The 24,379-nt window shown below is 37.4% G+C and overlaps 1 protein-coding gene across 1 annotated transcript in view; it reads right to left on the bottom strand.

The window, feature by feature from the left end:
- Window positions 1-19,209: 19,209 nt before the first annotated feature.
- LOC114667970 (NF-kappa-B inhibitor delta) overlaps window positions 19,210-24,379 on the bottom strand; it is a 36,690-nt gene continuing 31,520 nt past the window's right edge. The window contains exons 10-12 of the mRNA XM_028823531.2: window positions 24,112-24,228; window positions 23,118-23,282; window positions 19,210-20,680 (exon numbers count right to left, since the gene is read on the bottom strand). Of these exons, the coding sequence (XP_028679364.2) occupies window positions 20,615-20,680; window positions 23,118-23,282; window positions 24,112-24,228 (348 nt within the window). The 3' untranslated portion in view covers window positions 19,210-20,614. The remainder of the gene's footprint in view (window positions 20,681-23,117; window positions 23,283-24,111; window positions 24,229-24,379) is intronic.

Raw genomic sequence — 24,379 nt, 5'->3', positions numbered from 1 at the left:
AGTGCTGGTGAAGTTCCTGGCCACCTTGATTAAATGATGAAAGGAAAGATCTAACCACATAAAAAAAATTGAGAACATTACTCATAATTTCAAGTGTGCTGTTAAAGGCTGATGATTCTCAGATGATGAATTTCCAAGTAACTTTTTTCTTTTGGCACGTTTTCTGTTTTGTTAATTCTAATTAAACAACAGCGGCTTCTCTTAAATCTAATGAGTAAAGTGGTGGTGTAATAAAAAGAGAAAAACAACTCACCACACCCTAAACTTCCTGATAAATCGTATTTCTTGTAATATGATGGCCCATTTCAAAACCAGAACTACTCAACTGGTTTTATCTAATGTGAGAATTTGTCAGTTCTTTTAACTGATTTCAAGCTGCATATTGGAAGAAATGCCACCCATGCATCTCACAAGCAAAAGACTAATATATTACTGTATATTTCCTCAAAATCCTGTAAGCTTTGATTCACAAACCATGTTTCTGATGTTTTGCTGTCCTGGGCTTTACATTCAACTTCATCTCCAGTCAGTTTCTCTATTGAGTCTGCACATCCTCTTCCTGCCACTGCTGGTTTTCTTTTAAAACCTCAGCCTTTCTTCTTCTGTGAAACATTAGGCATGTCTCCTAAAGTTCATTACTACAGTATGGCAAGCTCTCTTTCCTAAATGTTCTCAAAATGTGCAATGGTGGTTAACTGGTGAATCTAAAATGAGTGAGTGTGAAAGGCCAATGTGTCATCCGATAATGGCTATCAGGATGGACTACACCTGCGTATGATGACATGTCAATAGACTTTGGTTCAGAATTAGATGGATAATAAACATCCTGTATATTCTCAAACATATACATTCCCACACATACACTATAACTATCATTATACTGAGTCAGAATGGTGGATAATTCAGAGTTGGCCGAATTACAGAGGGGCCTGGACAGACCACAGACTTGGCCAGATTTGAGGAAGATGAAACATAAAGTTAGTTGATGCAAATGGTACACATTGAAAGTAAAAATGTTAAATTTGGATACACAATTGTAATTTTGAAATATGAAAGTATACCATATGGACCTGGAAGTTATAGTGGACTCATCACAACCCACAGCACATCCATGCAGCAGACAAAGCACAGGAGCACAGTAGGAGTAGAAGAGCAATTAAGAATTTTAATAGGATGTTAGGTTATACAGTCATATGAAAAAGTTTGGGAACTCCCCTCTCAGCCTACATAATAATTGACTCTACTTTCAACAAAAAATATAAGTGATATGTCTTTCATTTCCTAGGAACATCTGAGTACTGGGATGTTTTCCGAACAAAGATTTTTAGTGAAGCAGTATTTAGTATTTAGTATTTAAATCAAATGTGAAAAACTGGCTGTGCAAAAATTTGGGTCCCCTTGTAATTGTGCTGATTTGAATGCATGTAACTGCTCAATGCTGATTACTTGCAACACCAAATTGGTTGGATTAGCTCGTTAAGCCTTGAATTTCATAGACAGGTGTGTCTAATCACGAGAAAAGGTATTTAAGGTGGTCAATTGCAAGTTGTGCTTCTCTTTGACTCTCCTCTAAAGAATGACAGCATGGGATCCTCAAAGCAACTCTCAAAAGATCTGAAAATAAAGATTATTCAGTCTCGTGGTTTAGGGGAAAGCTATAAAAAGCTATCTCAGAGGGTTAAACTGTCAGTTTCAACTGTAAGGAATGGAATCAGGAAATGGAAGGCCACAGGCACAGTTGCTGTTAAACCCAGCAGGTCTGGCAGGCCAAGAAAAATACAGGAGCGGCATATGCGCAGGATTGTGAGAATGGTTACAGACAACCCACAGATCACCTCCAAAGACCTGCAAGAACATCTTGCTGCAGATGGTGTATCTGTACATTGTTCTACAATTCAGCGCAATTTGCACAAAGAACATCTGTATGGCAGGGTGATGAGAAAGAAGCCCTTTCTGCACTCACGCCACAAACAGAGTCACTTGTTGTATGCCAATGCTCACTTAGAGAAGCCAGATTCATTTTGGAACAAAGTGCTTTGGACCGATGAGACAAAAATTGAGTTAATTGGTCAGAACAAAAAGCGCTTTGCATGGCGGAAGAAGAACACTGCATTCCAAGAAAAACACCTGCTACCTACTGTTCAGCAGCCATCAAATTTAACTGAACTGGAGAGATTTTGTATGGAAGAATGGTCAAAAATACCTCCATCCAGATTCCAGACACTCATCAAAGGCTATAGGAGGTGTCTAGAGGCTGTTATATTTGCAAAAGGAGGCTCAACTAAGTATTGATGTCATATCTCTGTTGGGGGGCCCAAATTTATGCACTTGTCTAATTTTGTTATGATGCATATTACATATTTTCTGTTAATCCAATAAACTTAATGTCACTGCTGAAATACTACTGTTTGCATAAGGCATGTCATATATTAAAAGGAAGTTGCTACTTTGAAAGCTCAGCCAATGATAAACAAAATCCAAACAATTAAGATGGGTTCCCAAACTTTTTCATATGACTGTAAAGCCATATATTATATGTGCTGCTATATTACAAAAAACAGCACAAGAAAAAACCCAGAGAATGGGGAGAACATGCAAACTCTACACAGGGAGGACCTGGGAAGTGAACTCAAGTCTCCTAACTGCGAGACAGCAGCGCTACCCACTGCGCCACCCTCACAAAATTATAAGCAAGTCTTGTGATGTGAGATTTTACATATAACTTAATAAATATTTGTATGTCTTTATTTTTAATTTAGGCATAGCAATGTAATTTAGTGTTTACCCCCCCCCCCCCCAGAGAATAACCAACAAAGTGTAGAGACTTCATGTGTGCCACGAGGACACCCACATGTTTGTTAGTGCTGGTCATAGTGAGTCCCTAATTAAAGGAAAAGGAGAGAGATGAAAGGAAGGGAAAACAGCAAGGATGTTTTCTTCCATTATTATTCTCCATTGCACCACAATCTCCAGGTGATTCTGAGGTCTGCCCAGTATTTAAAGAACATGCTACGCCAATAGATATTTCACCACTGTTAAGGAAGGTAACCAGTGCTGCAATGAAATTTGATTTAGGACAAAGAAATCAGATGGAAGGCAGAGAAGCTGGTGAATGTGAATGGCAATTGTTGACTAGAGGGCATGAAATGGATAATGGTTTAAAGATACAGAGTAAAGTGTGGAATTAAAACAAAGAACAATGGAAATTAATGGAATTCAAGTGTTTGTGTGTGAAAGGTCTAAAAGTGCTAATGCAAGGATGGCTGAGTTGGAAAGAAAGTGCACCAGTTTAGGATTTGGGTTGAATGAATCAGGACAAGCCAAAGAACAAAGGATAGGGGATGGTGCAGCAGGAAGGTTTCCAAGCTCTGGCAGTACTAGGGTGTTGTACCATGTTAGCCATTATGAATGTAGAGAAAAGCCAAGCAAAATGACACCTTTTATTGGCTAAGAAGGGGCCTGAGTTGCCTCGAAAGCTTGCATATTGTAATCTTTTTAGTTAGCCAATAAAAGGTGTCATTTTGCTTGGCTTTTCTCTACAAGCTCTGGCAGCAAGTCAGGAATGCACAGGGGGGTGAAAGTCCTAACAGCTGTGCTGGGACCAGCAGTAATTAAAAAGCACACACACTTAGGTTCAGTAATTCGAAACCTGACTGACCAGTTGTTTAAAAAGACAGTCTATGAATCTCCCTGCAATAAAATGGAGAAAAATGATCTGGTCTTGAGTGAAGAACAAAGGTCAGTTTTAGGAGAGATGCTGGATCTGGCACTTGGATTTTGGAGAGGTTTTAGCCCACACTTTCAGGTAGCAGTTACCATACAATAAAATAAAAAAAAGGACACACAGGCAATGAAAAAAATAGAAGGGTATCGCAGGAAGACAGGAAAGGGAAAATAGTTATTTCTGTTTCAATTTTCTGGCCTTTTGTAATAGTGCAACTTCTATTATTTGAGGTTTTACAGACTTTGGGTTTGTGCAGGTAATAAATAGTGAAGGCAATTAGCAGAGTGAAATCCATGCAGAAGATTGGGTTACCATTAGCACATTGGAGCAGAGTGGCAGTGTGGCCAAGCTGTTCCAATGAATGCCTGGAAGCAAAGTTTGAGTGTTGGCACCAGGTTTTAACAACCAAAAAGATGAGATGGACAGAAACTGCTTTGTTACCTTCCATTTTGCAGACCTGCCTACATAGCGGAATGGATAAACAGCGGAAAGGACCAAAGGCAAAGACTAAAGACAAAGACAAGAACAAGAACTGAAGAGACAGCAAGAAAAAGACACTTACTGGGGTTTAAGTGAGTAACAAGTCCACGAGTCATGCAATAAGAAGGCTAGTCAGAATAGCTATAGTTTAAAAGGAAAGGTTTGTTCATTACTGCAGCAAATTTATATTCCAAGGCATGGAAATTGAACAAACCAGCTAGGAATGCCAAAATAAGGGGATTAATTTTGGGTTCATTAAGTATACATTCTGGATATTAATTCAGTGGGATAATTAATATAATTAATGCTATTATTAAGGAAAATGCATACTAAGAAAATTGGTGAAAATTTCAGGAAAGCAGGTGCAGCTGGTACATTTGCAAGTCATATGGGCTCCAATGTTTAGGTATAGTCTAATTGGGAAAATACGGAAGCTCTGCTGAGGTTGTCAGCTGTGGTACAAGCAGAGGACCAGTGGGCCAATTCTGAACTGAGGTGTTTAGCATAATGAGTATGCATATGGTGAGCAAACAGCTCTAGGGGTGGTCTACAGGGGGAATGATGAGTTGCATAGCTGTGATTTCTCATGGTGGTGATGCCAGCCTATACAGGTAAAGGCTGATGGCAGTCAAGAGTTGCACCATGGGTAGGAAAGCACAAGAGGCAACTAAATCAACCCCAAATGTGTGAAGAGGGGCCACAAAGGTTGGTTTGTGAACAGTTTATGCAGTGGCACATGTTCTCTCACTTGGGCAGAAGTAGTTGTACTGGCACCTGTGGCATGTTACTTTTCAAATTTTGATATTAATTGTACAGCTGCATATGCTTAAACAGATAGTTTGGGACATGGGTCTAATTAGCAGTTAGACACAAAAGCAGGTCAGTTTTAGGAATTCACAATAGACTTAAATTGCAGTACGGTTAGTTTAGTGGAAGGTGTGGACTTGTCTCATTTTGAACCACCAGATCTGATTACATATGAAGACTGCAGAAAGCTAAACAAACTGTTAAAGCAAGCCGGAGTAGATACAAGTCATCAGACGCGCATCCAAGTTCTTCAGATTGTCTTTGAAATAAACAAGATATGTAATGGACAAATGGTCACGGACAACTTTTAACACTGGGACAGCAAATACTGCAAATCAATGCACAAGTTATGCATCAGACTCGTTAAACAATTAAGACTGTTAAAAAAGACATTGTACAAAACATTCATTGGGGTGGAGTGTTGTGATGTGACATTTTACATATAACTTGATGAATATTTTGCATGTCTTTATTTGTAATTTAGGCATAGCAATGTAATTTAGTGTTTATCCCCAAACCCTCCCCCCGTTAGAAATGGGTCTGTTTGAATTTTATGACAGGATTTGGGGGATGTGTCTTAAACCAGTTTGGCGAGTATTTCTTTGCTAAAGTCATTTCTACCCCCGCAAATGGGCTAAGGTGTACTTTAACATATGGTTTGGGGGCAGGTGTTAAGATGTTCTATTTCTCCCATTGGTCTGAAGTACGACTGTTTGGAATTGGCTTGGTTCAGAAGCCTTTAAGTACTATGATGCCCTATTGGCTGTAGGGGTTGGACAGAAAATCTATATATTTACTTGTTTAACCTCATACTCTCTCTCTTACTAACCAACATCTGAAAGAAGCATCTCTTTTGCTAACCTGTGATCTGTGTGCCGCCTGAACTACATATCACCATTTAATCAGATTGTATGGTTGCCAATATTCAAATGTACTTTGCATTTTGTTATTATTTCTGAATATTATCAATAATACATTATTTTATGTGTAACTTAACTTCTGCTTGTCTTTTAACTACATCTAATTGCCTGAGGTTATAGATATAGAAGGGAAGGTGGGCATAAGTTATATACAATAGTACCTTATAAACAGTGGTAAGTCTGTGAGATTAGGCATTCTAAGGTTACATATTAATAATACAATAGGGGAAAGTAGAGCAATATATATTACTCTACCAAGACAAAACAGCAAGTTAATATTAATTCTTATTACATTTGTGCTATTAAATAATGTGCTGCCATGTTTTTGTAAGCATCTTGGTTATGTGGTTATAAAAGCCTTTACAACAAAATGTTCAATAGTGCATTCATCCATCCTTTTTCCCTTTACTTAACCCAAGTCCAACATCACCAGGAAAACAATCACAGAAGTACAGGAGAAAAGATAACAACTAATAGGGTAACATAATGTGTAAAATTTTTTGATAGTGCCTTTCTATTATGAATACCATTATACTACGTTTCAAGTCAACCAGGTTTCATGTTGTGATCTATCTATCTATCTATCTATCTATCTATCTATCTATCTATCTATCTATCTATCTATCTATCTATCTATCTATCTATCTATCTATCTATCTATCTATCTATCTATCTATCTATCTATCTATCTATCTATCTATCTATCTATCTATCTATCTGTGCAATAAATTTGTATCACATGTAGAAACACATGGACTTGTTAAATTTATAGTCAGGTGTACGGGTGTTTACTGCATCATGTTACTCATTGTCTTCCAAAACTGTATTATAGATAACTGTCCCAATGTGGTTTAAATGTAGTGTTGTGTCATTGATTCTATGGCATTATGAGACATGAAAGTGTAAAACTGAACATGAACTGAACTGAACTAACAAACTGAACCAAAAGGGAAAAGTGAATGCCACAAAGGTGACGCCTGTCCTACGGGGGTTTCCTTGTGGTTATTTGCACATCAGCAAGTGATATGATGAGCAGCCTAAGAATAACATGATCTGTTTTGTCACGCAATTGTAATTTATTACTAGGTCAACTCACAAGGTACTAAGATCGATCACTTTTACTAACTCCAGAACACAGCTGATGTAGCACATTGAGCAACTAAAATTACAACTAACTCTATTTGTATTCACATGTCTCCCTTAGTCACATATCTCATTTCACTCTTAAACCTACTTACTTCAATTTAGTGCGACTGGATGCACCCCTTATTTTAATAAAACTCTTTTAAGATATATTGGCAGAATCAATGTTTCCTAAAACAGCAGTCCACACTCATGTCATACTATAAGTAGGCACGCCATCATGGAGAGTTTTACTGATGTACAAGTGTGTACTGCATGCTGACCTCATGTTTGTTTGGTGGACTGTACTGACAGCTGAATGCTGTGTCTGTGTGTTGTATCTATGGTAAGTTTGGTTCACACGCAGCAGCCACTCCTAAGATCTTTATTTTTGGTTGGAAAAATATAAAGTATTACACAAAAGAAGTAAAACATTTTGATTTGAATAAACAGTGGGAGGTTTGAAAATTGAAAGTACTCTTTGTAAGAGGCACCTTCTACATCCAGAGTACAGAAGCCATTAAAAATTCTCAAAGATGTTGTTATATAGCTTGATGCATAGTGTACAAGTCAAAGGAAGTTATGGTTAAGCTATATAACACACTACTGAAGCATTTTGGTGTCCACATCAGAAGAAAATACATAGCAGGACTAGAAGAAGACCAGAGAGTTAGCGACTAGGCTGAGTTGAATCTTTTCAATTTGAGTAAGGAAAAAAGCGGTGAAATAATGAAAGTCTTCAAAATCATGAAGGGGTTTATTATAGAAGATCCCAGCTGGTATTTAAAATGAATTCTTCAACTAGAACAAAGATAGAAATGTGTTGAGAGAGAGAGAGAGAGAGAGAGAAAGGCTGGAAGCATGAGCTGATACAGCATATTGCTGCACCCAGCACACGATGAACCACTCGGGTTGGGACCCGAATGCAGCCATGAAACGGGTGACACCTCAGCACCACACTGGAACAGTATGAGTTTCTTTTTTTTTTATGGTGGCTGGAGTGCCAATCCTGCCATTAAGCCCCAGGTTTTCTCTGCAAGTTGGAGGAAACTGCTTCCAGGGCTGGATGTAGAAAAATGTCATACCCAAGACGAAGCAGTTACAGGTTAATGGCTTTGCTCAAGGGCCCAATGGAGTAAGGCATTGTTTTTTCATGGAAGAGAGCTAGGGTGACCCTCTTCTCATTTTTAGACTCTTTATTACGTAGACCTGAACTGAGGGTCCAAAATCCTTACTGTAGGCCACATATTTGTACTTAACAACCTGTTAGAAAACAAAACAAACAGGAGAAAAGGTTTACAGTTTTGTCCTTATATCATAGACTACCTGTCTTCAGTGGCTCCACCCATGCAGTAGTGAAACAGGACAAACTTTAAAAATCAAAAAAAATATTTAAAAAATGTAATTTTGGTGAAGTGGAAAGTAGGTATGCTCCAGCATCAAACGTTGGGACTGTATCTGATCGTGTTCAGTTCTGATGGGAGAGCGTCTCCTGCGTGGGGAGAAAATCATGCAGCTGTGATATCTCTGGGAATCAGCTGCTACCCTCTAAAACACACGTAGCTCTGATCTCTCTCTCAAAAATGGCAAACGTTACTCCTTAACAATCTGTAGATGATAACGTCTGTCAAACAAACAGATATCGCTAGCTAAGTGGAGGCATGATACGCTCAAATGGAGGCTGACGTGTAAGTGAGGAGGGCCTTGCTCCCCCTCCCCTTGGACCGCAGCCTCTCTCTCGGATTTTCACAAATAAATCAGTACCACAAAAGAACTGTGAAACTTAGCGCAATGAGAGAAGTTGCTAAATCAACCAGAACGTTCAAGTAAATTATAGAAAGAAACCCGATCTAAATCCGTTAAGTAGTTCTCTCATGAAAGGCGGACAGACATTGTCACACATGTGCACATGGGAGGCGTCTAAAAGGCTTGAACGAGAGTAATTCCACGCCAGACCAGGTGGTGGCAGAGTGCACTGACTCTTTTCTCGCTTTTCTGCAGACTGTTCACAAGAAATTCCACCTGGCCCTAATGACGTCACTTCCAGGTCTGAAACCTATGGATGAAGACTCTTCCGGTTCCTTCCCTTTTGACGTCACTTCCTGTACTGGCCTTTAAAGTCACCATCTTTCCTCTATCTCCTAAGTTCTGTTTTGGACTCTGATCAGTATACATCTGTACATCATTTAATCCTATTTTGCAGCCAGGATATAATATACGGGTGGCTGCCTCAAACCTTTTTTGGACTCTTTGTCAATTATTGTGACAACAGTCATACAGATAGCCAGACAGACAGGATAGAGAGACTACTGGGTTTCTCCGTTATCCTAAATTTGTGCTGGTTTTGTGCTTCCTTGACGCAACTCCTGGACTATAATGTTCAGGCCTCATGCTCTTTGACCAATCCTGTTCAGACAAGACTTACACCCTTTAAACATCATTCTTTCACTGTAGCTCTTGAGTTAGGTCAAAATTATTTTTCGTCCTTGTGTGTGTACTGTTGTTTTTAGCTTTGCACTATTTCTGATCTGGTATTTTCTCAGAAGGACACATATCTTTTTTTCATCCTTAACATCTGTTAATGGTTAGAAGATCTTTATCTATCTGACCTGGTATGTGGTGAGTACAACAGGTGAAATGTTTTCTAAGTACATACTTTATCATAATTCTATAAAAAGGAAACCAAATTACACTTTCAAGTCAGGTACATTTTGCACAAATGTTGGAAAGTTTTCATTAAGTAATGTGGCTTGAGAGTAGGATGACTCTGCAGTATTTTCAAAAAATGATTTGTATAGTATTGATGTGTTTGTTTAGGTGAATGGCCTGTTCTTGTTAATATTGTTCTAATGCCTCCTCATGACCAGTAGTGTTCTGGTAATAGGTTGTAGGAGGGAACAAGACTAGCGTTTACACAACTATGAAGTCACATCCAAGAAGTGAACACTCAGTCATCTCAGGTGCATCACTTTTGAGAATAAGCTAGCGCATACACCCACTTCTTGATTGACAGGATAGTTAGCTTTTCAGAAGGTGTCATGTATTTTAAAGACATGTAAAGTAAAAATTAAGTTTTCTATTCGAATTAAGGAAAAGCAGCGATTATAAAGAAAGCTTTACTGCCTTATTTGTTGTTAAATTATTTAGAAATTTCATAAACATTTTCACAAAATACTCACAAAAATGTCACCAGTCACCCGAGGGGTACAGCAGTAGTGCAGTGACTAGGATGTTGAAAGATGGCTGACTGATTGCTTTGCCTTGTGCTTTGAGTAATACTGCTGGGACTGATTTTGTTCCACTGTTCACTGAGGCAGTACTTAGACCTGAGGATCATCTCCTCTTGGTACCATACCACGTAGTCTGGTCTTGATTCACTCCCAGTACGGTACTATTTCAGGAACATTGCATCTGACCCATAGTGAGTCAGAGGAGAGAAGAAAGAAGAGGAGAGAAGGCTCAAATGGCAGGAGGAAGATGTTGGGATCAAGCTATCTTGCAAACCTTTTTAAAATATACAGTAATTACATACTTATCTCAACATTATTCTGTAATATGTGGGTTAATAATATGTAATATGTAATATTAGCAACTTAATGGTGAATCATGTATTAGAGAACACCAGTGAAAATTAAGAGGAGGTGAATTTAGGACTTAAGCCATGAAGCACTTCTTTACTCAAAGAGTTGTAGAAATCTTGAAGAAACTACCAAGACATGGAGTTGAAGCCGAAACCTTTAAGACATATCTAGATGAAATATTGGGACAGCTTAGCTATTAGCTAAACAAACAAGCTTGATGGGTGAATGGTCTACTCTCATTAATCAAATTTCCTATGTTCTTATGCTCTAAGAATAATGGAATAGTGAAGACGATAAAAAAACTACAGACTGATATAATTTAAAACTTCTAGCACTATTCTATACAATATAAGTGGAATGCAGAACTGGACTCGCTTGAAAGCTCTGAGACTGCAAATAATGCAGCAGATGATGTTCCTTTTCAGCACAGGTGCTTTCTACAGGAACAGGAGTGCCACCTTGCCCTTGGGCATTGAGGACAGATGGTGGGGTGCTTGCTAGTGCGTGGGTGTTTCACTAATTCTGTTCTTTTGTGATTTTAAATAAGCAGAGGCAAATCAGCAAAAGCTGCCTCGGTTCACTACCCATTACAAAACTAATGATCAGAAGTGACATAAAAATAAAAACAGACATTTAGGTAGCCCTATTATTTTGTAAAAAAAAAAAAAAAGAGTTCTTGAACTTTTAGTTTGGTAGAAAACGATCTCAATGAAGGTGAAAGGCCCAGTTAAAGGACAAATAAGGTAGACATTCAGGACACAAAGTCAACCTGAGACATTACAGAAGAAGGCATCTGAAGGACTGACCTGCAGACAAGGTGATGGCTGTCTATGAGAACTTTGGTTGTATTGTTCACAAATGGTTACTGCCTGTAAATGACTGGCAGACAACTCATGTGGTATGTAAGCATGAAAGCAATGTGACAGGTTAAGAAAAAGAAAGTTTCAAGGGAAAGGCTGATTAAGGAGAATAAGGATTGGATTCTACAGGAAACTTAAATGGCCTCACAGTATCAAAAGAAGAAAACTACTTGAAAAAATCGAGATGGTCTCCCCTAGACTTTCTCGTATATTCAGATATGGGGATGGATATTTGAGGAGTAAACTGCAAAACAATGATCATATTTATATACTGTATAATGTACATGAAAGAACCATCAACAACAAATCAAATCAAATTAATAATATATTGAAGAATTATTATAAAAGCAAAGTTGAAAAAATCAAAATCTGCAGCTGCTTGAATAAAAAATTTGCCTTGGTAATTTCATTTTGGCAAAAAATTCAGGTAAATTACCACTTTCAGTAAATAGAAGTGGGTCAAAAGTTGCAAGAAACTTTAGTAATATGTGTAATGTAATGTTTACGTAAAGCAAAAATGTTCTCAAATATGTATGCATTACCATTTGATTTGGATTATCTCGAAAACCGGTCATTTTTCGAAAAAATGCAAAGAGTCAAAAAAATGCTTAGAATGTAGTGTTTTACCATAAAATGATGTGGAATTATCAAATTTTTTATATTTTTTGGGGAAACGTTTCAGGTAAAGTATCACTTCCGGTTAGTGGAAATGGCCCAAAAGTTGGTAGAAATCTACATTTTGTACCTAATACTTGTATGCAACATTTGGTGGACCTAAGTGAAAGTGTACTCAAGTTATCGTATTTACATTCACACACACACACACACACACACACACACACACACACACACACAGACAGACAGACACACAGACATAATTCCAAAAATGGAATTTTCGGAGTCAGGGAGGTCTAAAACATCGAGATTCATGAAGATCTCGAAATCTAATTTGTAGATGATTCCAATACTTTCCCTATACAGTGGTACCTCTGGTCACGACCGTAATTCATTCCGAAACTCTGGACGTGACCCAATTTGGTCACGACCCGAATGAAATTTCCCCATAAGATTGTATGTAAACACAATTAATCAGTTCCAGACCGTACGAACAGTATGTAAATATATATATTTTTTAAGCACAAAAATAGTTAATTATACCATAGAATGCACAGTGTAACAGTAAAGTAAATGTAAAAACATTGAATAACACAGAGAAAACCTTGAACAACAGAGAAAACTAACACTGTAAGGGTTTGCGCTAGACCTTTACGTACCACTCGCTGTAAACACTTTTTTTATGAGTTCTAAGCACACGGAAAAAAACTTAAATGCCACTTCTCTTGCGAAACATTTCACGCCATCCTCTATTGGCTTTAAATTTCTCACCTTCGCCACTCGAAGAAGGATTTTTTTTCAGCAAATTGCCATGAATTTTCTGTCTTTCTCACATCTGATCAGCTTACGCTATCCCCTGCAAGTTGCTTCTTGTTCAACCACACTAGCAACAGTTTTTCCACCTCTTCCAGCACTTGAGGCCTCTGCTTGGTTAACATTATACCTCCCTTTGCAACATCAGCTGCTTTATTAGGCCCTGTATACACAAACAAAAGAAAATGGGAAACGGAGAATGGGAAATCATTGGCGCATACGAACATGCGTAGGGAACTGGCCGCCAGTGTTTTTAGTTCGCCACCAGAGCGTGTGGTCGTGAACAGAAGGAAAATTTTGATCGTAACCTGATTTGTACGTGTTCGGAAATGTTCATGACCAGAGGTTCTACTGTATTTCATGTACAAGAAAATAAAAAGTGTCTGCAAAGAGGGCCTGCCAGCGGGCAATAGTGACACTGTGATTATTTAGTAAAATGGTGCAGAGGGAAGGTATAGAGGACTTTAGGAATTAAGAAGCTCCAGAAGGGAACTGTTCTCTAACTTGGAAAGGGCAAGCAGTCTAGGAATTGTCAAAAGACAGAAAGTCCTTAATTATAAATAAAAATGAATGCAAATTTACCAGCAGACAGCAGAGGGCACTATGGCATGTATAAATCTACTGCATCACTTAAGGTGCCTTGATTTAATAATCATAAAAGTGTACTGAGTCCAACCTTATGTTTTACAGTACTGTATATATTGGTTTGTTTTTACTGCCTTATTATAAGCGTCCTTCTTGCAGTGGACTCCATTTCCCAAACTCAGCAGCCAAATAGAATTTATTAGGAATCGAATGAGTTAATCTTACACTTATAAAGTTGTGCTGTCTTGTAAGTTGCATTGCTCTTTTTTCAAACTCAGTTTGAGACATGAAGCTGGGATTTTTATGTTTATATACAGTTTGTACATCAATAGAACAAAGCTTTAGATGGTAATCCAGCATCTTGTCTAGTCTGTTTTTCAGTTCCAATAAGAAGTAGTCACCCCCCTGCAAGTTCCCACAATCGATTGTTATATAACATTGAATCACGGTGGTTTTATTTTGGCTTTCTCGATGTTGGACAGCTGAAAAAAAAAACTCTTTATGATCAAAGTGAAAGCAGGTCTCTGAAAAGTGGCTTAAATTAATTGCCAAGTTAATACACAAAATAACAGATTGTATAAGTATTCACTCATTTGAATATGAACACCCAAATCATCACTGGTGCAACCAATTAGTTTTAGAAGTTACAGAATCACTTCAATGGAGATCACCTGTACGGGATTTTCATTGATTGTGGTATAAATGCACCTGAATGTGGAGTAAAGACTAAAGTATGGTTGCCTAACCTGCACAATGAAGACACAAGAACACTACAAGCAACTCCATGAAAAGCAGCTTGAAAAACACAAGTCAGGGAATGAAGACAATATCCAAGTCACTAAATATCTCTTGCAGTTCAGTTAAATCAATCATTAAGAAAGGGACAAGAGTATGGCACAGCTGTAGATTAGCCTAGAGCAGAACATCCACAAAAACTAAGTGATCATGCTAGAAAGAAGACTAGTGAGGGTGGCCACCAAGAGACCTGCAAGAACTGTGAAGGGGTTCCAAGCTACAGTTGCTCAGATTGGACACACTGTGCAGACAACTATTGTCCGTATGCTTCATCAGTCGCAGCTTTATGAAAGAATGGTTTTTTGGACTGATGAAATTAAAACTGAGTTTCTTGGCTGTATGACTAAACAATAGTTTTTAACACTGCACATTATCAAAAATACACTATCCTAGCTGTGAAGCATGGTGGTGGTAACATCATGCTCTGGCAATGCTTCTCTGAAGCAGACCCTGAAAGGCTTCTAAAGGCAGAGGGTAAAATGGAGGTAGCAAAAATCCTGGAGGAAAACCTGATGCTGTCTGCGAGAAACCCGTTGCTTTGGGAGAAGATTTATTTTTCACCAAGGCAACAAATCCAAGTATAAAACCAAAGCTACAAAGGAATGGCTTAAAAACAACAATGCCAATGCCCTGGAGGGGCCAAATCAGAGTCTAGATCTCAAACCAATAATTAAAGTAAATCAAATAAAAAAAAAAAACAATTGAGAATTTGTGGCTGGACTTGGGAAAGGCTGTTCACTTACAGTCCCCTTTCAAGGGGACACAGCTTGAGCAGTATGGAAGAACAGAGAAAAATGGCGGCATTGAGATGTGCCAAGGTGATGACCTGTGCATACAGGGCTGTCAAAGGTACAGCTTTGACCCTAACCCTAACCCTATCAAACACTGATTTAAAGGGAATACTTATACAATCACTCATTTTATATTTATAATTAATTTACACCGCTTTGCAGATATCTGATTTCACTTTGACATAAAAGAGACCTTTTTTGTAGAGCAGTGTCAAAATATCCATATTTAATACCATTCTGATTCAGTGTTGTATAAGAGTAAAATGTGAACACCTCCAAGGAATGAATACTTTTAATAGGCACTATACATATAAATTGTTGTTTTTAAAATGTTGGTAGAAGTTATTCCTTGCATGGATAAATTGTTCATATTTCATTAAATAGCATGTTCCTAGTTGAAGTTTCATGCACTTTTGTTTTTGACATTTAGAATTTCCTTGAGTACTTATTTATACACTAAATAAATGTATTTATTTTGAGGGTCTGACTTTAATGTGCAAGCTATTACAATTATTCTTCATCGTGTCTATTGAACTGCTATGATGTCTTATGAATCCGGATTACTTCTTATATTCAGAACTCCCTGTTTTCCCTGAGAGGTGTAGACGGCTACAAACATACAATGCTGAAGGAGGACATCAATCAAGACAAACAGCACCACTGCTGCTCTATGGAAAGAGAATCACAACCATGGAGTTGGAAGACGTATATTTTAATGCTAGGTGAGAAGCAAAAATTAGTTTCTTTAATACAGTTGGCTTACATTCATTGAGTTATTGTTCCATTTTACAGTATTTCCTAGGGCTTGAGCAGTTAAAAAAATTGACAACTTGTACAATAATAGTCAAGACATTCAATTTGCCAAGTCTACGATTACATGGATGATAAACATGGGTCATTCACTGAAATCTACACATTCAATTTTTAAACCAAAAAAACATACAGTATATACACACACAAATAATAAATCAGGTCTGAAAACATTGATAATCTATTAGTTGAACACATTTGGTTTTCTATTGCATGCATTAATTCTATACACATGTACTAATGCAAATTGATAAAAGTATGTTACAGTACATTATTCCTTCTAAATACAGTAGACTGTTCATACAACAGATGCATCTTGGGAACTGTAATATGTGAAAAAATAAAATATCTGCAGCTAACACGGTTGTATTGACTTTTTCAACATTTCTGTTACAAATGTGCACAAAATAGAATGTGATTGTACCAAAAGTAATGAGCATATTCATTTTATCCATCCATTTATTTTCAAACACAATTATCCTATGCAGGGTCGCAGAGAAGCTGGAGACCACCCCAGCAAGTCAAATAGCAAATTATTAAATGCCAATCAAATCTAAATGCATGTGCTTATTGATTAATAAAATCCACATTCTTACTGATTTACTAGCATTTAGCAAATTTTGAGATCTTGAGAACCCTCTTCCATTACCTAGTAAACTGTAACGCTCTGCTCATAGATCGGATCTTCATTGGCCTTAGTAGAGACAATATGAGTGCTACCAGTACGTTCCAGTACCGGTGAGTCTGTGTTCCCACCTTTAATGTGCTTTACCCATTGCCTGACAACATTAATGAACACGTTCAAAATGGTACATTTTTTTACATCTTTACTAGAGATCCAGTCCCTGGAAGTTGTTGAAACAACATGACCCTGTTAAGCTCACACAAAGTCATACACACAAACGAGGCAGGTAATGTCATTTCTCATTCACATATTAGATGGTACTGTATAGAGCAGGGGACTCCAACTCTGATCCTGGAGTGCTACTGTGGCTGCATGTTTTCATTCTAACCCTTTTCTTAATTAGTGACCAGTTTTTTCTGCTAGTTGACTTTATTTTCCCTATTTTTTAATGTCCAGTCCTCTACATTACTTCATTTTTTCACCCAAATAGAAATGAGATGTGAAGTGAGCCAACGGATGACCAGCTAAGTTGAGCTCTCAAACTCCAAACTAATTTCACTCCAACTAATCTCTTAATTAGAATTTGAACCTTATTGTTAATTAAACTCATTACTTAATTCCATGGCTTGTTGGCACTCTCGTTGTCCCATAGCAGACATTCCCCAAACTATTTGATTTTCTTTTTTCTAAGACAGGGGTGCCCAACTCCAGTCCTGGAGGGCCACAGTGGCTGCAGGTTTTCATTCTAACTCTTTTCTTAATTAGTGACCTGTATTTTGCTGCTAATTAACTTCTTTTGAATTCATTTTATTTGATTTGCTCTTGAAGACTCAGACCCCTCAGTTGTTTCTTTTTCCTTAATTAGCAGCCAAACAATAATGAGATACAAAATGAGCCAAAACAGGAGCAGCAAACTGTGACCATCCTACAATATCTGGAAATAAAGAAAGGTGAATGTCTCAGGAATGTTGATCTGCTCTTAGAAAAGAGAAAATCCACAATTTCATAAATGTCTGCTATTGTACAATGAGAGCACTAACAAGCCATGGAATTAAAGAGTTTAATTAACGACAAGAATCTGCGCCTCATTAAGCAACTGGTTGGTGTGAAATTGGTTGGAGTTTGAGACCCTTAGGTGGTCTTCTGTTGGCTCCCTCACTTCACATTTTACTTCTGTTTGGGTGCCATTTAAGGAAAGAAATGAAGCAATTCAGAGGAACGATGAAGAAATTCAGGGAAAATTTTCTTAACAACCAAGTCAAATAAAATTAATTCAAAAGAAGTTAATTAGCAGCAAAAACAGATGACTAATTAAGAAAAGGGTTAGAATAAAAACCTGCAGCCACTGCGGCCCTCCAGGACTGGAGTTGGGCACCCCTGTTCTAAGAGCACTGTCGACATGTTTTGTGGACCTGCGCAGATCAACATCACCAAGACCTTCAACTTTTCAAATATTGTATGATGGACACAGGCTAGCTGGTCAATTGTTGGCTCGTTTTGTATCTCATTATGGCTTGGCTGCTAATTGAGGAAAAAAAACAATTAAGGGGTGTGAGTTTTAAACAGTAAGTTAATTAAAATTCAAGGTAAAAGAAGTTAATTAGCAGCAAAAAACTGGTCACTAATTAAGAAAAAGGTTAGAATGAAATCTTACAACCATGATAGTGCTCCAGGACCGGAGTTAGAGACCCCTGGTATAGGGGAATCTGCTAGGTAAGACAGCACAAAATGAATATATTCAAGAGTTTCTTGATAAATCCAGTATGCTCATTACCTTTGGCAAAACCAATGTTTATTTACAAACTGAAAATTCATCTTTCAGTGTAGAAGTGCATTTATGGAAATAAAGTTTTCAAAGTAGTTTGGCTGGTTATTCTAAAATGTCATCAGAGCAAATGTATTCTAATAGTGCAGCTCTATGTAAATGGTTATTATTACCGGTACATATTTCACAGACATGTTGGCCCAAGATTACTTACAAGAGCGTGACATGTTACAATCATAAACAAACATTTGACAAAATGAGCACCGACAGGATGACCCAGCTAGCTGGAGGTCTGAGTTAAACAGACAGCCCAGCAATTTCAACTCCAGCGGCTGAGCTGCTACGCCATGCTGCCTGCTCTTGACACTTAAGGAGTGGCACTGAGGCAGTTCTGGAAAATCTGATTGAAAACCAATCAATACAAACTTCAACCGGTACTCATCAGGAGAATTCCATCTGCTACATTAATTCCACGTTATAAAAGCTCTCTTTTATTGTCAGACATACAGTAGCATTGAACCATTGTATTCACAGACACCAGAGAGTGTTTTTAAATGAAAATTACATTCATTTTAAACAAAATGCTTTCAAATGAAGTGAAAACTTGAAACTTCATATGACACATGGTAAGAGTGCTGTGTGTGAATCTGTGCATCAAATACAGAAAGAAGACAAGAATATGAAACTTGAAAACAAAAAGCTTATATTTTCTTCAGTTCATAAAATAACACCATGACTCTTCAAATTAAAGAGGATTAAATAGTTTTAAAAGATACATATGAAAGTACAGTACCCTTCAGAGATGAATAGACACAGGACAGGCGTAGAGTAAACTAGTGTAGTTATAAACTGAGTATTAAATACAGATTCGCATATAGTCTTAGGCGCACCAATTAGTAACAAATACAAAAAAAAAACCACACACACACAGGAAAAAAATAAGTGGTCTAGTCAATATGGATGTCTGAATTAACATTGAAAGTAGGTGACAATGAAATAAATAAAAAAGTTCAAAGCGTCAGGCACTGTTACCCTGATGCAGCGTAACTAGTGCTCATTTAGATGACAACTCCCATTCTGACCAATATGATCATTATAACACTGGGAATTGTGTACTGGGGTGCAGAGAGACCAAAATGAATGCATCATTTGAAGACAAAAAAAAAAAAACAAAACACGATTTCACAGAAATCAAAATTACGCAAACATCCACATGGGTTTGCAGATATGTGATGTGTGTATGTGAACATATGAAATGAACTTACAGAATCACACAGAATTCTTTCATCTTCTCATCATTTTCGCTTTGTGTCAAACAAAGGCAGTGAGGTCTTTCATGTCTGATATACATTTAATGTGATTGCACGGCTAGAAATATATTTAAATGGGTGAATTTTGCACCAGACAAAGAGCTACTCAAGTCAAATCAATTAAAAATTACTGATGTCTGGCAAAAATAGAAACAAAAGTTGGGCAGATACACAGTGCATGACGTGTGGTAACAAGGCATAAGTAACAGAACAAGATTACGGGGTGACAGTTTTGTTGTATTCTGTTCACGGCTTATTACAAATATTGTAATAAGTGTGATGAGAGAATAAGGCCTGTTCAGGTTCCTTTTTAAATCCCTTTAATCTGTCATCATTTCACTTACTATTATCGCTACCTTCATCTGATGCAATGTTCTGCTGATCTTTGTAATCAACTTTCCTGGGGTGCTTTCGCCTCCATTTCCTGATACGACTGATGACCAGGAGATCTGTACATTTTACGTATGCTTCATGTTAACATCGTGCTGCCTCCATGTTCAGCTGATTACAGCATATAGTGTGGAACTGTGGCACACTTGTAGCCGTGCACTGCCCAAATTTGAATCAACGCAAGCCACAATCTCAAATTGTATTCTAATAATTGTCTTCTATGGATGCTAACATACACAGGTAGACATGAACATTTCTGGGTAGAGTGAATATTTTAGAATGTTGTGATAAACCGAAACACAAAAGCCCTAATTATGTTACAAATCACACATACAGTACTCCTTTTGACTTTTGCCAAAAACTATAAACTACGTGCACATCGTACACACTGTAAGCAGTGACTTCATCCACTGCAAAATGTATGGCAAATGCAAGCTTTCCAATAAAAGCAAAAGATATTTTTTAAAAAATAAATATTATAACTTAGCACATCTAATGAATGCATAATAAATAAAGTGTATCTGTGAAAACTGTTTCAACTGAGGAAATACCGACATCCCTACACATTTCTATTAATAGGGTTACAGTGGGGACTGACAATAGTCCGAGTCTCTCTTGGTCCTATAAGGATACGATGCGACGACGAGATGATGACATCACTCTTCCTCTTTTAAGGATGTGTTTAAGCTGAAAGAGATGTATAGCAAAAGGAGAATTAGACTTCAAGGTGCAGACAGATGAAACCATCATAGAGAGAAATGAGCAGAGCTTAAATGTGAGTCATCTGCTAAATTACAACTGGTTGTACTGTAGAAAAATATACGATCAAGTGCATTTTTATCACTCTGTAATTTAATATTGTTTCTTTATCAGTATGCTGCTGCTGGAGTGTGTGAATTTCCCCTTGGGATTAATAAAGTATCTATCTATCTATCTATCTATCTATCTATCTATCTATCTATCTATCTATCTATCTATCTATCTATCTATCTATCTATCTATCTATCTATCTATCTATCTATCTATCTATCTATCTATCTATCTATCAACTTATATAATAATCATTATGTATACAAATACATTTACAGAAAAATGAACAGGAAATTGAACACAGTGAATAACTTAAATAATATTCAATTGGAAACTAAACACATTGGGTCAAATGACATAAACAAGCTACATAGACAGACAGTTTGGCACAAGGCTGGTTTGATGCCTCTGCGCGTCTTTACAGAGCTTCTGCAGATGTGTGTGTGTGTGTTCATTTTTTCCTCTTCATCATCCAGCATGTGTTCTTGTAGGGCAAACAAACTGTTGCTGTGTATGTGTGCAAACATATATATTGAAATAAATTATGTATCTCAAAAACACAAATTTTGCAAATCAATAGGCATGTCCCCATGATTAAATGAAACAGACAGACCAAATCCTGGTTAAATTAAACAATTTCTATGGCAGTTATTGTTTGAAAGAGGTCAAACTGTTTTTGAAGGATATAGGGATCAGTATGGGACCGAAAACAATAGCCCTGGAACCTATGACAAGGCAAACACGATACAACTTCTTTGATAAAATTAGATCATTTTTTTTTCAGAAGTTATTGCTGTACATAGGTCTCAGTATACAGGGAGGATATATCTATAAAACCGCTTGTTCTAAATTTTTTGTCTTTGCTAAGATAAATTAATTCGGGAGTTCTACACAAAAATAGTGCATCATTTTATAAACAAAAATTGTAATTTTAAGATGTGAAAATGAATTTCGATTTTCCATAGTCACACATACAGACACCGTGGTAAAATTAACTTTTCTCAATGTCTGGAACTTCACAGAATCAGAATCTGAAGTTAACTCCTAAGAGAGTTTTGGTCCCCATCACCACACTTGTATTTACATGAAAGTAAGAGTAGAAACTGCAGGAACACACAATCAGGTCTGCATTAATGTATTCTGGGGCCTCTATGAAACCCTAACAACACATCCATGGACATCCTAAACGTATATCCAGTGTAGTAAATTACAGATTGTGTACCTCCTCTGATTAATTTGTAAAACAAAGCAGCAGACCTTACTAACATCCATCCATCCATTTTCCAACCCGCTGAATCCGAACACAGGGTCACGGGGGTCTGCTGGAGCCAATCCCAGCCAACACAGGGCACAAGGCAGGGAACCAATCCTGGGCAGGGTGCCAACCCACCGCAGGACAGACCTTACTAACAGATCGAGAATAACATTAATTTTATAGCAATCTTCTCAACGTTTTGCTGGGATTGTAAGAATACAGTTTTAGTTTCTCTGAAGCTGTTAGGACTCCATATTTATTTTGGCCTAGCCGTGTTGCTTTGATTCCCTTTGCTTACCAAGACCAAAACTTGAACATCTATCATAAGTCCCTACCATGAAACTCTGGTAGACATTTTGTTACTTTGGTGGCTTCCATCATATCACTTTATTAGTACTTATTGTAAATCAGCATTATAACTGTTAGCAGAGGCTTTGGTTTCTGCTCCTTTCTATGCAAGAATATGGTTGTGACAGGTCAGATATCTGTGGTGGTCTCATGAGCTCTAGTTAAGAGCTTGGCCAATGCCAACAAACTTGCTTTTGGATTTGCTTATGAAAGAGCTTGTTACCTTTCGAGTTTTATTTTACAACTCAACTCCTTTTTTTGCTGGTCCAGCAAAAATGTTCACTTATGTGACCCAATGTCACATTATTGATTGATGTTGTTAGGAGCAAGTTAGATTTGATAAGCTTTGAAGAAGGAGAGGATGACTAATTAATAGTGCAAAGAGTAGGAGGCTATCAGAATCTGAAAAGGCACATCTCAATCAATCATAAGTTATTTCTGCATGCTTACTTTAAACATTACATTTCAAAAACTAATAATAATGATATTACATTTACATAGCAGCTATTATCCCGGGCTGTAACCCTTTAGCCATTAAGGTTAATATGGCCTTACATGCAATACATCGTAAGACCAAAATTTAGTTAATGCCTGAGGTGACTATAAATGTAATTCTAATTATATATTCATAGAAAGCATTTGACTGTCTTGTCTTTCTAAACTTAATGAATCTGACCACCAACAGCTTAGAAACCCTTCTTAGGCTCTCACCTTCTCTCCTCTTTCTCCAGCTTGTAGAAGGTGAGCTGGCTGATCATTTTCCAGGTTACGGATACTTGGATCAGCTCCTTGGCTCAGAAGCAGGCGTATAATCTCTTCCTGGTGAATGTGGCCATGGAGACCAGCAGCCATATGGAGAGCAGTGTTCCCATGTGCCTGTGAAAAGTTTAAAGCGGTTATAAAATGGGCAGATAATGCGAATACTACTGTGTATCTAAAAATGTGCATCAACAATCACTGAAAGGTGAAGAGAACAACTTGCAGAAGATATTTAATTCCACATTCAAACACAAAAATCATTCTTATGAGTCTCAAACATGTTGATATGTTAAGAACTGAAATCCCAGTCACATCTTGATGACTAGACATTTCCAAAGAAGCTTTAATCCTTCTTTGAATGTTACCAAGTTCATGTTCCATTTTAGAAGCTTGAAGGAAGGCTTTGTGCCCTCTCAACCCTGATTATTCAGATCTGACAGGACCTAAAGGCAGGAGCCTGATTAGGTGCATACGTGTCATGGAGACAAACCCCATCCAATTAGAAAAGATTAAAATTACAATAACTAGAGCATATTCTGCATTATTTTCATCTATCATTTGATAAAACGCTTACTGTATTTATGAGGGAGTTTGTCACATTTAATATAATTAATTGCCTGCTCTCATGCTGCACTGGTTTCAGCATCAAGAAGGTCTTGTTAGTCACTAGAAAAGATGGCCACCAGTGAAGTGCCTTGCTTGTGGTTTGCTTCAGTATGGAACTTTATGTTACCTTTGATTTCAGTTATGAAACAGAAATGCAGACTTGAACTTCTGGCCCGCATGAAGTCATATGCTAGTATTACGCATGAAAGGAAAAAGTTAACACATTTATTCTCTGGTTCTAATTTATTCTTAAGTTCCTGTCATAAAAAAAAAAATGCCTTCAGTTCAACGCCTTTCAAGAAATAAACTCCAGTTGCTGTTACTACAACTTTTGACTTACCTTCATATTGACAAAATTGCACATATCCGGGATGTTGAGGCTCAGCAAATGTTGAACGAGATGCAGATTGCCCTCCTTCACTGCCAGATGAAGTACTGTCTTGTTGCTTTTTATATCCTATCAAAATAAAATGAAGAAACATGAACGACCTGCTAAGATGGAATCAAAAAAAATAAAAATCCAAGAATAATTATAGAAGCGAGAATGAATTACAAGCATCAAGTGAGGTAGAGGAAAATAAAAATTTGAATACAGTGTATACATTTTA

Source organism: Erpetoichthys calabaricus, chromosome 17 (assembly GCF_900747795.2).
Source record: "Erpetoichthys calabaricus chromosome 17, fErpCal1.3, whole genome shotgun sequence".
In the NCBI taxonomy this organism is placed as follows: Eukaryota; Metazoa; Chordata; class Cladistia; order Polypteriformes; family Polypteridae; genus Erpetoichthys; species Erpetoichthys calabaricus.
Note: the sequence above shows the minus strand (reverse complement) of the source record. Positions and strands in the feature narration are given on the sequence as shown.